This window comes from Nannospalax galili, unplaced genomic scaffold, assembly GCF_000622305.1.
Source record: "Nannospalax galili isolate Female #2095 unplaced genomic scaffold, S.galili_v1.0 scaffold475, whole genome shotgun sequence".
Classification (NCBI taxonomy): domain Eukaryota; kingdom Metazoa; phylum Chordata; class Mammalia; order Rodentia; family Spalacidae; genus Nannospalax; species Nannospalax galili.
In genome coordinates, this window is record NW_008339435.1 from 4,452,785 (window position 1) to 4,467,229 (window position 14,445).

Consider the following 14,445-nt stretch of genomic DNA (forward strand, 5'->3'; position numbering starts at 1 on the left):
CCCAGAGAAAGCAGAGCTTCACGCAAGTGGGGAGCATGGCCTTCCTGGCTTCAGAAGGTGATTATTAGTTTCAAAGCCTGGAGGGTAGCTCATAGCTTATCCACACAAGCTGTTGGCACATAGGAAGCAAGCTCTTAATAAGTGCTGAGAGTCACTATTAGTACCATTCATTATTAGCAGTCAGAATGAAACCATCATATAGTTAAATACTGAACGTTCATGAGCTTCCTTGCCTTGTGGAAAACCATTCTACCTCATTCTAAGGGCCTTTCACAGTTTTTCAGTCAATTCTAATTTCCAAAACTAAAATTTATTACACTCTTCTTTTGTTCTAGGTACTTCCATATTATATATAAACACATACATAGACAGATATAATCTCAATTATTTCTGGGCCTTTTGAGAAAAGCATCATAACTTTCCCTCATTTCACAGATAAGGAACTTGAAACTAATAGTTCTTAGGAACCTTGCTTAAAGGCTATTGAGTTGGCTCAGTGGATAAAGGCACTTGCTGTGCAAGCCTGGAAATCTGAATTTGATTCCCAGAATCCACTTGGAGGTGGAAGGAAAACCAACTCCATCCACGAAGTTGTCCTTTGATCTCCAGACATGTGCCATGGCACATATACCCACACACATCAGACACACACACACACACACACACACACACACACACACACACACTAATAAATAAAAAATAAATAATAAATAAATTTGAAAAGAATACTTCACTTATGGTGGTCTAGCCTAAGTAGACTTACCTGTGACTCCAAAGCCCATGCTCTTAATCACTACATTCTAGAACTTCTGGCTCTAGAGCCGAGATTCAGGCAGGAGTTGGAGCTGAGGTACTGCTTTTCTTGCTCTTACCCTCTTGAGCCTGGATATACACAGCTGTATCCATGATGCTCACTGGAAGCAGAAGGCTTCCCTATATAATCTGGGTATGGGCCAGTAAACAAATACCCAGTGGGCCTTAACATGGTCATTCCCCTCCTAAATCAGCACAGGCTTGCTCACAGCTAAGTTTGGGGTATATTACATTGCCTCGTCCTTGCCTAGGACTTAACTGGTTTCATGGTTTTTTTCCTCTGTGCTCATAAACTGGGATACAGTAATTATTTTCATTTCACAACTGCCAGACTTAAGAGGAGGTGTGGCTTGCTAGAGTTTCACAGATAGGAATGAGGGAGTCAGCCCTAGGACCCAGCTCTGCTGCCATCCCTCGATACCAGAGTTTATACCATCATAAGGGCTACATCTACTCTACCAGGGTCAGCTGATGACCTTGATTATAAGAGACCCCAGTGCTTAGCACTGTTCTGATCTGGTGTTTAGTAGGAAGACGTTGAGGTCAATGTATTCCTGATACCCGGTACTTCCCCTTGGTTCTGCCTCTTTGGTCTACTTCTTTTCTTCCAGGATCCCAGATGTGGCCTGCCTTCTGTCCCTCTAGTGCAGGTCTGGGGTAGATCTTCTCCCAGTGCTAAAGACTTTGGGGAATACTTCCATGGTTCACAGGAATAAGCCTGGAGGCTTGGTGATGCTGAAAACCTTCTGAAGCCATGGTAGGCTTCAGACGATATAGACATGCTAGTAAAGCAGCCACTTCTGGGGGAGGCTGGTGCTCTGGTTGGAGGAGAGGATGTCCAAGGGACAAACTTGGAATTGAACCGAGTCAGCCCCGCAGTGCTGTCTGTTCCAGCAGAGGCAGCAAAAGAAGATCCTGGAGAGAGGCTGGGCTGGCTTAGCAGGGATGATAGTAGGCTGGTTTTGTGGCAGGCTGGAGGATGCCTCTGTCAGAGGAAGTTGCCCCAGAGAAAAGGGAGCCCCTCTCATTCTCTGAGCTTTGAGAGAACCCAAGCAGAAAAGTTCCAGTGAGCCATGTCAATGAAAAACATGGAGGTGCATCACCACTTCTCTATAGAGTGCAACAGGAAGTTTGGAACTGGCTTTTCCACATGTTCCAGTGGCTGGGACCCTGGCCATGCAGCCGGTCTCTAAGGGGAAGTCTGGGTGAGTCTGCGAGCTGGAGCTCCCCTCTGCATAGGGGAAAAGTTTAAGCTGTGGAAAGTCCCAGGCGTTGGTCGGTTTTGGACTCCTTACACTTTGCTCAGCCAAACTGATGGCCCCTGTGCTGTGTGAAAACATTGGCTCCCATGCTGAGACTCCAGGGCTCGCCTAAAGCAGAGTTTGCCTTTGGAGGAAGCAGTAATGTTGCTGGGGACAAGGGGCTTGCTTTCCCGGTAGCTGCAGGGAAGCAGCCTGTGTGGAAATGAGGTGCCCTCAGCCTATCTCCTTCAGAAGTTTAGATGCTGGGTTTTCTCTCTAAGCAGTCTAGGGGAGCCAAAGATAGTTTTTAGGTGTCTCAAGAGTCCTATTGCACCAGGGGTTGCCCTACCAGCCTTGCTTTGCCAGTGCAGCCACTCAGAGGCAGAACTGCTCTGTTGAGAGCTTGTGGTACATCTCCCTTACCACCACTCTTCTCACTTCCAGGACCTAGCAGGCCTCTTCCACCCTAAGAGAAAGCCTCTCCCACCAAGATCTGTTCATGAGCTGGGGCTGGGGCTTCTGAGGCCTTGGAACTAGGGCCCTGCAAAAACCCACAAACACAGGTCAGTGGGAAGGGCTCCCTTTATCTGACCAATCCTTCTCAAGGCTTTATCTGACCAAGCATCTCAGCACAGAATGTTCTAGTTGGTGTTTTCTTAACATAAATCTTTGTTCCAATTGCAGTAGCTATGATAGAAAATAAAAACAAAACAAAACAATGGCCAATGGCATATTTCGTTATGCTTTTCCCTAATCAAATGGTTCTCTTGCCAAAGCTCCCTGGGTTTCCAATTTTCCCTGTTTGGATGGGTTGGGGGTAGGGTAGGGCAGTAAGGGTTGCAGAGGAAATGAATGCAGCCATGTCCTTTTCTAGTGGTTGAACAATCTGGGTGTATTCTTTTAAAATGAGAGTAGCCATGTCATCCTTGGGGAAGAGGGTACGAGTAGGAGAATAAAATTTCCATGTGATGTTTAAGTGCTCTTAAAAGCACTTAAAGGAGAAACAGGAAGGAAAATACAGGATGAGAGTCACAGGGAAAGATGGCTGCATGGGGCTGGGTCACACCAGTGCTCATGGGCACATTAAAAAGAATTGTGTGCCCAAACTACCCAGGACGCTGACTGTCTTGGAGGCAAAGGCTCTGGTGAGGGTGAGACAGACCTCCCTCTTCCTTCTCTCCTTCCTCAGAGCCCCTGCATTCCTTTCTGTTTTCCTGTTTCCTTTCCTGTCAGGTAGAGCAGCAAGCAGTTGTTCCCTCCTGACTTGGCCCCTCTCCCCTGATCTTCAGGCCTTTGTGTTCTCAAATACTTGTCTCTGTGTGCCTCTCTCCCTTACAAGACTCACAGCCCCAGTCATCTCTGGTCACTTGTGGAAATCATTCAATTAAGAATTAAAAAGTATTCAAAAGTTCTTTCCTGCCTGCTGCCTGGGAGCTCAAGTGGCGGCCTGTGACAGTTGCCACTGGGGTTGTTTGTAGGTGGCAAGAGGGTTGGAAGCCCTACTGTTTTCCTGGGGTAGTGAAGTCTTTCTGCAGGAAGTCACTGGGGAATAGTGGCGATGTAGCCATCGGTGCTAAGGCAATCTTAACATGAAATCAGATCTATCGTGACAGGCCTCAGGAGATGATTTTGTTACAGCTCTTCCAGACTGCAGATCTGCCTCCGACAGTAAGCAGCCTGAAGGCTGTCTGTACAGCTTCCACTTTTCCACAGAGCAAGTTTCCTGTATCTCCCTAGGACTAGCCTGGGCCTCTCAGATGATAGGGGCAGCCTGTACCCACAGTGACCTACCTTCTGTCTCAGCTACCCTCCTTTCCCAAGTGAAGCAATCAAGGTTCATGGAACCAAGATGTGGGCAGGTAATCCACCGACTTAGTACATTTGGCTCAGGAATGCAGACCAGAGCCTGCAGGCCCATTCCCTTTAGTAACCACGCCTGGCACAGGGCAATGTCTGAAACCAGTTAGAATACCCTAAAGTTGAAGTGCAGGCTTGGAGTGGGGGTTACAGATGGGCCTCAGAGGGAGCCAGGGGTGGCTGGGGACAATTCATTCCACACCCTTCTGGGCCTTGTGGGTGTTCTCACTGAGAAAAAGGACTCAGGTACGGGTACACAGGATGCTTCGAAAATTTAATAAATAATGGCTTTAAAACTGTATAAACTATAAATTACCATGCAGTCCTTATAATTTAAAATAATTTACAGGCTGAGGTAGGGAGGGGTCCAGGAGAGTGCGGAGGGGCAGGTAGGGAAGGGGGCTGCAGGCAGGTCAGCCTCTTCTTGCAGCCTTCCTGCTGAGCACACACACACAGGCTGTGTCAATCCGAATGAACCTCCAGGCAGCCTGCTTGTCATCTGTGGTCAGCGCCTTGACGAAGGTATGGGTTGTTGTGCAGTATGAGTTCCAGTGCTTGGAGTCAATTCCCCGGCATCCACTCTCAACAGGATTGGGGGCCCGGCACTTGGTCTCAAAAAAGTACTGCTTGAATACACTGTTGTTAATGTTCACCTCTCCCAATACGGTCACCTCCTTGCCCTTGATGTCCGTGGCGGTGGTCTTATCTCCAACCCACACGCTGACACTGTCACACACCGAGAACTCCCCCATGTGGAAGACTGGGTGGGTGGATGACCGCTTGCTCCTATGAGTCCTGTTGAAGATTGTACCATGGGCCTGGAAATCCAGATCCAGAGTGTCCGAAGAGATGGGTGGGGGCTGAGTGCTAAACAGCACACGGGGTGAACGTAGTCGCCGTTTCTTAAACAGTCTGGGGTCCACAGTGATGTTGCGGGTCTGCCCTGTCACACGGGCAGCTATCTGTGCAGCAGAGGCACTGCGGGCTCTGCGGAGGGCTGTGTCAAGGGAATGCTGAAGTTTAGTCCAGTGGGCTTGGGGGATAGAGTCTCCTGCTGGGACATTGCTGTCTGTGTATGGTTCTGCCTGTACACCGATCAAAAAAGCTGTGATCAGAGTGTAGAACAACATGGACATTACGCTGTGCACCTGGAATGACAAACAGGAGGGTTATTCAGGGAGTAGGGCCAAGTGTTGTCAGGACACTGCTGGACTCCCTCACCGAGTGTCTCCTAAGAGGACGCCAGGAGACTTCACTGGTTGAATACACTGTTATTAATGTTCACCTCTCCCAATGCGGTTACCTCTTTACCCCGATGTCTGTGGTGGTGGTCTTATCCCCAACCCACATGCTGACACTGTCACACACGGAGAACTCCCCCATGTTGGATTCAACATCCAAACTGGGACACTTCGGAGAGTGGAAAGGGACGCTGGCAACAATTACAATTGGACGGTTGGGATAAACCAGAGCAGTGAATACGTTTGGCCTGTTTTGGGAAGTGACAGAGCCCTTGAAATCCTGCCCAGTAACTTGGTGTGAGCTTGGAGTCATCACTCACAGAATCCTGTGGGCTCTCTGCCTACCAGCTTGAGGCAGTAGTGGATGGGTGGTACCTACACCTTGAATGTGACTCCCTTGGGGAGGTACTAGGAGACATGGCAGGGGTCCTGAAGCACCAATGCTGAATACTCCCCTTCCCATAGCAGTCCTGGGGTAGCTCTGATCCTGGTGACTAGGAACTCTTGCTATAAGCCCACAAAGCATAGTATTTAGCAAGGCTGTGGCTCAGGGACCTTTCTGTTCTGTTTCTGTTCAGTCCCCACCTCCAGGCTCTGTGAATGGTTCCTCTCCAGCAGGTGCTGTTTTTACATTTTTCCTGTGTTCACGTCTACTTTTCAGTAGTTTGGGAGTCTGGTTAGGAACTGCCATCTTCCTTTTGCATATAAGGAAAGCTGATTCACACAGTGTCAACTAACAGGCCTAAATTCATGACAAAAGCTAGACCAGAAAGAGATTCCCAAACACCCCTCACGAAGCCAGTCTGAAATTCTTTCCACCTATTCTCCCTTATCTCTTTGATTATTCAGCATGTCTTTTCCTTTGATTATGTGCTTGTGGGTGAGGATAGGCCAAATGGCAGGATCCCCGAGCACAGCTAGGACTGTGCTGCAATTGCTCACGAGTGCTGCAACCCAATCGTTTGGTCAAGTGATCTTGGAATCACCTCTGCTCTGGGAACCATTGTCCTGCCTCTGTTGAGCTCTTGTTCATACCCACAGATGTGGATCAAATGTCACCTCCTTTGTCAAGCTTTTCCAAGATCGTGGTAGGCTCAGAGGCATGGCCTGTAGATTGTTCTCCAGGTCTCCAATTCTATCCTTTCTCCCATCGCTCGGTCCTGCACTGATGGGTCATTGTCCCCCATCCACTTTTCCAGCTACAGATATAGCCTACTCCCTGACGTTTGCTTCAATCACTCCAATCCAAAGAAGTCTTTTTCTATTCTGAACTTCTGAATAGCCTGCCCCCATATATATATATATATATATATATATGCGTGTGTGTGTGTGTGTGTGTTCCTTCCTGCTAAATCTATATAATAAAGTTTACATTGGATGTGGAGTTAGAAAACTTTGATATCCAGCTCAAATATTTATTTGTCAAAAAAAAAAAAAAAAGCCATTTAAGCCTTCTGTGCCTTAGTTCCTCATTGATTAAAAAGTGGACAGTTTTTTAACATTATTTCCCAGGGTGGTTGTTTGAATCAACTGTGTACTCATAAAATCTGTGTTAATTCTGAGTTATTATATCTCCCTGAGGCCAGGGACTCTGTCATCTTCAATTCTATTCTGACTGTTCACTCTCTAAGCACGCTTCATCCATGGGTGTTCATAGCACATTGCTCTTCCTCTTTTATTCTTTATAAGCGACTATTTGGGCCTGTGGGTGCTGGCTGTGCAGTTCTGGAGGGCAGAGCCATGTCTCTGGCTTCAGGTTCCTCCATCCCTGTGTACATCTCTCTTGTCTTTCATGGCAGACTGCATCACCCTCTCCTGGTGATGTGGATATCATCCATTCACCACTGTCTCCCTCCCGATTGTGCTTTAGAAACTGTGTGACTTCTATTTCAACCAATCTATGGCCATGTACAGTGTCTGAAATGCAGCAGGTTCTCAAGAAATGTAAGGGGAATGTGGAAAGAGTGAATGCTGGTGGCAGAGAAGCCTGGCCTTTGCTCAGCGTCATGGTCATGGTTTCCTGACGGTGCACAGGACCACACACTGTGTTCCCAAGCAGCTTGAAGCCAATGACTTCTATAAGGCTGTGCTGGCTGGTGGGACACCAAGAAGGAAATAACCAAATTCTTTTGTCTTGGGTTCCTCTGAAGAATGTTTTTGCTTGCTCTGTTTTCCAGCCAGCCATGCAGCGGATGAGGGGGTTATACCTGAGTTTTGGATTCCCCACTAGATCTGATGGCTAATGGTCTTGTTGAGCAGCTCTAGCCACCTCTTAGAGCATTGATCATTCTCTTGGCAGCTAATAGAACCTTTTATTTTTGATTCTTTTCTTGTTTCACTTCTCTCCTCTCAGGATACAGTCTCTTCCATCAAGTAAATGAAGGGAGAAGACACGTAACTGAAATTCATATTTGTATATCCAAATTAGTAACACCTGTTATATAATTGGATGACTAACTGAGGGAAAATGGACTGAAGTTGAGGATTTCAATGGAAACAAAGCCTGTCTTGCTCCATGTTCCCCAGTGTCTCTTTCTGCAGGCTTCTTTGAGGAAGCTCATCCTTCTCTATGGAGACCAGTGATGCCCATATCTGGAACTCTAGCCTACCTAGTGATGCCCATATCTGGACCTCTAGCCTACCTGCTCCTGTGAAGCTCTCTCTTGACTTCTGATTTCCTGAGGGAACTTCTCCATGGATATTGGCCTAGCAATACAAGACATCCCCAAACAAAATCTCCGTGCCCTCCCGCTACCACCTCAGTCTTCTTCCTCTGTATTCAGTAGCAGGAGTTCGATTTTAGACCACTTGGCAACTTACAAAGCAGTTCCACAGCTACTTTTTCTATTGTTCCTGTTTCTTCAGCCTCCAAAATGTGTGCCTCCATGCTTTCCTTTCCTATTACTAGAATCATTATGCCTTCATTCACCAGTTCCAAACCTCTCCCCATCCCTGGACTCTGTTCCTAGCCATTGGTCTTTGTGTTCTGCTGGATCAGCATTTCTTGAAACTGTAACTTCCTTTCCAATCTTACTTGTGCGTCCCTAGCTCAAGTCATGGGACTACTTCCCACAGGTGTCTGGGGCCTTCGTCTCTCTTTTTCCAATCCCTCCTCCCTGACTTCTCCATATGACTTCTGAAAGCATTGCCCTGACTGCATCACCTTGCTCAAAGCAGCCAGTGGAGAGCCCTTGCCCAGGCATCCAAAAGGGATGCTCAGCCTGGAATCAGCTTCCCTCATACAGCTTCATTCTAGGCATAGGTATAACTGGCAAAGGTCCTGCCCTGAATTTGCTCCTCCATGCTCTTCTTTTAGGCTCTTCCTTCAGGGATGCTCCCCATGCCAGCTTCTCTGGCTCTTTCCTGTGCACCACCTCTGCTATCATAATCCACTCTGTTGTCTTCCAGTACCCAACTTCAATGCCACCTCTTCTGGGAAGCTTTGTCTAACTGTAGGCAGACAACCCTAGCCCCCCAGTCAGTCCCAAAACATTTCACTTGTGCTTTCTTAAGGCACTTGTGTTCTCTTATCCTATCTGGTGAGGGAGTAAAATAACTCTTGGTCTTTGTTACCTGTTGTACCTCCACCTCTAAAAACCATTGGGTGGGGAGAAATCTCTTTCCTCTGGAGTTCTAATTTCTCTACCCAGGTGATGTTTAAAGTATGTACAAGCTCTGACATTTATAAAAGGAATTGTAAAGTTTTCTACTCTGCCTAGCAGATGCTCATTCTACATAACAGACGTCAAAACGTGTTCAAAGTCTACTGCTACCTGTAAATTCTCAGTCAGATTACCATGTCATTCAATGGCAATGGAGATTTATATATCATGGACAGACGGTTTCATTATGATCTGAAAATGTCTCAAACAGATCTCTTATGTTTTAGAATAAAATGTATTTTGAGGAAACAATATTGCTTTACTTGTAATGGTGTTGTATCTTTTAAAGTAGTCATCAGAAAATATAAACATGTATTGTTTGCTATTCTAGTGATACAATGCATGGCACAGACTGATATCCTCACTTTGGTTGAAGTGTGCTAGGAGGAGTTTGTTTCTTTTTAAGACAACCTTTGAAGCCTGTCTCCTGAGCAGATGACTGCACTCCATGTGGTTTCACAGTCCAGCTTGCTCTTCTTCAAGAGGAGCAATTAGCTGGGGAGACGCAGCTCACATGAAGGGCAGGTTCCATTTCAGGTACAAATGTTCTTTATTTGTCCTCCTCCCACCCAAAATGGAAGATAAATGACTAAGAAAGGGGAAGCTGGATGGTTTTGAGCCAGCCTCTGGAGGGACCCCTCTCCTTGACTAGCAGAACATTCTATGGATTCATATACCCCAGTAGTAGGATACATTCCTGTACCAGGTGAATGATCATCACCAAGTCCCACCCTACCTGAATAAGTGATGAAAGTGATGAAGCTACCTGACAGAGCTAAGCAGTTGGTCCCAGCTAGTACTTGTATCGAACATGGCTAATGTTACTGGAAAACCTGCCAGCCAGGCCTGGAAGGGCGCCTTACAGAAGGGAAGAAGAAAAATTTCTCCCTTGGAGACAGGTGCCAAGTTGGGCTGGAGATCAGATCTGTGAATCTGGGTCACTAAGTGTTGGTCAGAGAGAAAATTCTTGTGACTTAAGAAATCCAGCCTTCTCCATCTCACTGGCCACATTCTGACAGGGGGTCTAGGGTTATTTCTTGCTTTACACTTAGCCTCTGCTCTAAATGTAAACTGGCTTCTGTCTTCCATTGTACAACTCGGGGATGCTTGGTTGCTGAAGCCTGTGTGGAGTGGGAGAGAAATTTTGTGGTTCCATAATTGCTCGGGGAGAAATCACTGAGGTGTCTTGGGCTGAACATAGAAGAGCAGTGACAGAGCACAGTGCGGAACCTCTACTGGCATTGCCCAGACAGGACTCATGGGAAGGAGGCCTAGTTTGTAAGTAACATCAGAAATGGAGATCTGGAGGCTCTCAAACTTCAGGACACCTGGTATACCTGGAGAGTCTGTTAAACCAGACAGTGTCATCTACTTGTAAAATTTCTGATTCTATAGGCTGAGGTTGGAGAAAAAACATTTCTAAGAAGTTCCCAGGTGATGCTGGGGGCCACATTTTGAGAGGGGCTGAGGGACTTGGGGTCATGTGACTAGCACATGGCTGTCAGCCTAGAAACACTTGGCCTGCTGCTCAGCCTCTGCATCTTTTTGAGTAGAAAGGCTGGGGGCTGCCTACATTCTGTGATTTATAGATCCTGGGATGTATTTACTTTCTCTAAAATCTAAATGAAATTTTAGATTATGGGTTTGCCTCCATGGTACCACAAATCCAGACACAAGGGAACACTCAGATGTTTGATTGCTTTTATGCCTGACATCTCAGATTTCTGAGCATCATTTAGATATCCATGACCTTGATCAAAGTATGTCTTGATCAAAAAGTACATAAAGATGCTCATGTTGAAAACATGTGGTCAAGCACCTGTGGGATGGCTGGAGTCCTTTAGCATAGGTGTGTTAGCTACAGCATGGCAACTGGGCTGAGTGCCTAAAGACACATCCTAAAAATGAATGAGGTGAGATAATAATGACTGAGACTGGCCAGGACTGTCTCATTCACCATCACAATACACCTAAGTGTGAGGCTGTGTTACTCCCTTTTTGTAGCTGAGGAAACAGAAGATAGTAAGATTGAGTCACTTGGTCCTAAGCACCTGGTAGAGGTGGAAATCAGAGCCAGGCCCACTGTTATCCAGATCTGGGACTCTTCCACACCTTTCCCACTCCTCCAGCCATAGGCACATAGAATGACCACAGACCGTCTGTCTCACAAGGTCATCTGTTTCAAACGGTCAGGTGAATTGTATGGACTGTCTGACCAATGCTGTCCTTCTATTTGAGGTCTTGGGTTTGGTGACTCTTGCTGTATACCTAAAAGCCATAAGGCAAGAAGACTTCCTTTCTGAACAGGCCTCATTTGCATTATCTCTAAGAGTCTTTGCTCCTGCCAATCAGTGGGGTCTGACCATCCTTCCTCAGCCTGCAACTCATTTCCAAATGTCATGTTACTTCCTGCCTCTAATCTCAGCAGCTGCAGAGCTCAAAACCTCTGTGAGGCAGCTGTTTCACAGGTACTTACCTCAGAGTGTCCAGGACAGAAAGCTGCTCCCTTGGGAAAACTGTTATTGGGCCCAGACACTGAGCTGAGCTTGGGTCCAGCATGCCATCCAGCCCCTTGGACTGCACAACCACGGGCCAGAACTCTGCAGAGGAGAGCTGACATTAGACAAGGGTCATCACATTCCTTAGCAGTCAGGTGCCCTAGACAGAGGGATGGGATGTGCCAATGGGACAAGCCCTATTTCCCCCCGTTCCAGGACTTTACCAGTAGTGGGGCCCAGGAAAAGAGCTAGAGTTCAGTTGCCAAGATCACTAGGGGCCTGGCCCTGCATGGACCTGCAGTGTCATCTGCCTCTCCTGGTTTCCACCTTGATGAAGTGCCACCATGGTTGGCACTCTGTGTTGAAGCTTTCAGACCCACGCTAGAATCCTGCTCCAATGATGCCTAATCTAGCATCAAAATAGGAAGTATCCTGAAATGTGCACACAGATGTACTAGACCTAGCTCCAGTCCAACCTAACTACAACATTGCAGTAAAAGTCCTGATAATTTGGACAAGCTAGTGCTGTGATAAAAATGCAAATGAGCAATGGAGGCAAACCACAGAGCCTGACTACTTGATGTGGTCACCTGGGGCTCTCCCTAGACCAGGGCATGGGTCTTGGAACACTATGCTACAAGACAAATTTAGAAATCAAGATATGGAGTTGATGCAATGACAAAATCCTGTTCCATTTTAGCTCATACTCCTAGAGTTGCTGATTTCTTCTCAGTTCTGCAACTGATACATGTAGATGCTTCATTCATTCAACAGTATTTCATGCGCACCTACTGTGTGCCAAGCACACACTGAGTAAGTCAGACAAGTTCTCTATACTCTTGTGGATCTCATAGTCTTATATAAAGAAATCACTTCAGATTCTATATATGCTATGAAGAAAACATGGATGGTGTGATGAGAGAGGCAGCTGTACCAAGAGGCCACTGTAGACAGAGTCCTCAGTAAGAGTTCCCTGAAGTTCAAGTCAGGACATGAAGAGTGGCAAGGAACAGAGGAGAGAGCATTTCAAGCAGATGGAAGATCAAATGCAAAGGCCCTGAAGTAGAGATAATTCAAAGAAACTGAGGCAAAGGGCAGAGACCCAGGAAATGAGTTGGAGAAGTAGAAAGATCCGTGTCTACAGGCACACAGCCAGGAGTTATAATTGTACCATCAAGCCAATAGGAAGGGAGCATGGGCTTTAAGTAGGAGAGTGACATGGCAGTTTTGATGAATAAATGAATGAATAGCTAAGTCTGTTACAGCATTTATTATAAAGAACGTTCTAGAATGATACCTCTGTCCTTACTTTCTATACTTTTTTCCAGTCCCACAAGCAGTCCTTCTAGTCATGCTTTGCTCCTGTACGGCCCCCACCACTGATCTACATGTCCCTTCACCTTGTGCTGTGGCTGCAGACATCACAGAAGCTTCTGAAGATCCAACTCCCCTGCCTGGAAGAAAGGCTGGAGAGCAGGGGAGGTAGGAAGGGCCTTGCAGTGGTTTCTGTGTTGCTGGGCAGCATGGCATCAAAGGCTGGGATGTTTCAATTCCTTCTCCTTCCCCAGCCTGCTCAACATACCCTTTTCATGCTTCAAAAGTGAACAGAAAAACTTTCTGATATAAAATTGGGGTTTAGACCTAAAGAGAAAAAAATTGCACTCAAATAGTCTTTAAAAAGCTTGAGTTGTGCTGGAGAGATGGTTCAGTTGTGAAGAGCAGTGTCTGCTCTTGCAGAGGACCTGGGTTCTATTCCTAACACCCACATGGAAGCTAACAACTGTCAGTAACTCCAGTTCCAAGGGAATCCAAAGCTGTCTTCTGACCTCCGTGGGTATTGCGTGACACAGGTACACTTACAGCTATGCAGGCAATACACACATACCCATAAAATAAAAATAATAAATAAAATATTTTTTCAAAAGGCTTGAGTCTATGGCAATGAACATCTCAGTGGTCTCACAGCTGTACTTAGCGAGGGAGAAGAAGGGTGGCATGTACCCTAGGGTAAGAGATAGGCTTCACTGGTCCCATCACTCAAAGGAAGGCAGAACTCATCTATCCTACCAGCCCTTCAAGCTGTGGGCTTGATTGAACCCAACAGGACCTGAAGCCACAGACCTGAGCCCTGACCCAATTCCCTCTGATTCTGGGGTAAGTCACTCAGAAACTCTATTCCCTCTTCTCCACAGAATGAGGAGCTGGCACAGATGGCAACTCAGGTCCCTGTAGCCATGGTCCTTTGCGGTTCTATGAGAGTTCTTGATTTCCAGTCTGCATCCTTCCTGTATGAGTAAGTACTGTCTTGCTTTTACACTGAAATTCATTTATTTCATCAATTACACACTTAGATTTTAGACCCTGTGCCAGACACTGTGCTAGGGACAGAAAAAAAAAAAAAAACCTACAACGCTTCTTATGTAAATAGTCTAGAAACAAGTGAAAGCCTGAACAGACAAGATTTAAAGTACTAAAGGAAAGCAGGAGCTCAAGAGAGGTAGGACCATAGGAGAAGGGTATTAGTAAGGGAGAAGGGGGGGAAATGGGGGCACTTTAAGTGGGAAAACCATGATGGAGGGGGGAGACATGTGAGAGATAAACAATGCCTAGCTAGTTTTGAAAACCAGAGAGAACCATATTACTCCTATACCCTACTGACAAAGAAATATATGTCTAGGTAAGGTTTATCTGAGAACTGGTCTTCGCCCAAGATTTATCTACATGACACACAGTAATTAAAAATACCAGACTGGTGGAACTAACCTTCTTGGGTGTTTAACAGACATACTTTGAGGTCTATAATTTGGTCAGAGGGACATGAAGGACACTTTTTGCTCCCTGCCCTCCTAGGTCGACTAGTTCCAGGGGACTATGAGCATCTCTCAAAATGTCCTATAATGGTGGTGGGTCACCTGTCCTCTTGATCAAGGAGGCCGAGGAGACCCTACCAGATGGACTTGAACCAGTGTCGAGTCTATAAAGAGGAGGGTCAACACAGAGGAATCATTTCCTCCATGCTTCCAAGTGAAGCCAACCAGGATCAAGCAGGACCTTTGACTTATCTTTATATAGGTGGAGCTGATAAGAGAAAGGAGCCAGGGGCTCCTCCCAAGCCCATGTGACCCCTGAGGAA

At 46.4% G+C, this 14,445-nt stretch overlaps 1 protein-coding gene across 7 annotated transcripts in view; it reads right to left on the reverse strand.

Moving 5' to 3' along the window:
• Positions 1 to 4,171: 4,171 nt before the first annotated feature.
• Positions 4,172 to 14,445, reverse strand: part of Ngf (nerve growth factor) — a 57,000-nt gene continuing 46,726 nt past the window's right edge. For 5 of the 7 annotated variants that reach the window (XM_029564014.1, XM_029564013.1, XM_029564012.1 and 2 more), the window contains 2 exons: positions 11,291 to 11,414; positions 4,172 to 5,059 (listed from right to left, as the gene is read on the reverse strand). In XM_029564014.1, coding sequence (XP_029419874.1) covers positions 4,325 to 5,047 — 723 coding nt within the window. In that variant the 5' untranslated portion in view covers positions 5,048 to 5,059; positions 11,291 to 11,414 and the 3' untranslated portion in view covers positions 4,172 to 4,324. Of the gene's footprint in view, positions 5,060 to 11,290; positions 11,415 to 12,712; positions 12,905 to 14,445 lie in introns of all 7 variants that reach the window. The other 2 variants (XM_029564010.1, XM_029564009.1) reach the window with 1 other exon arrangement.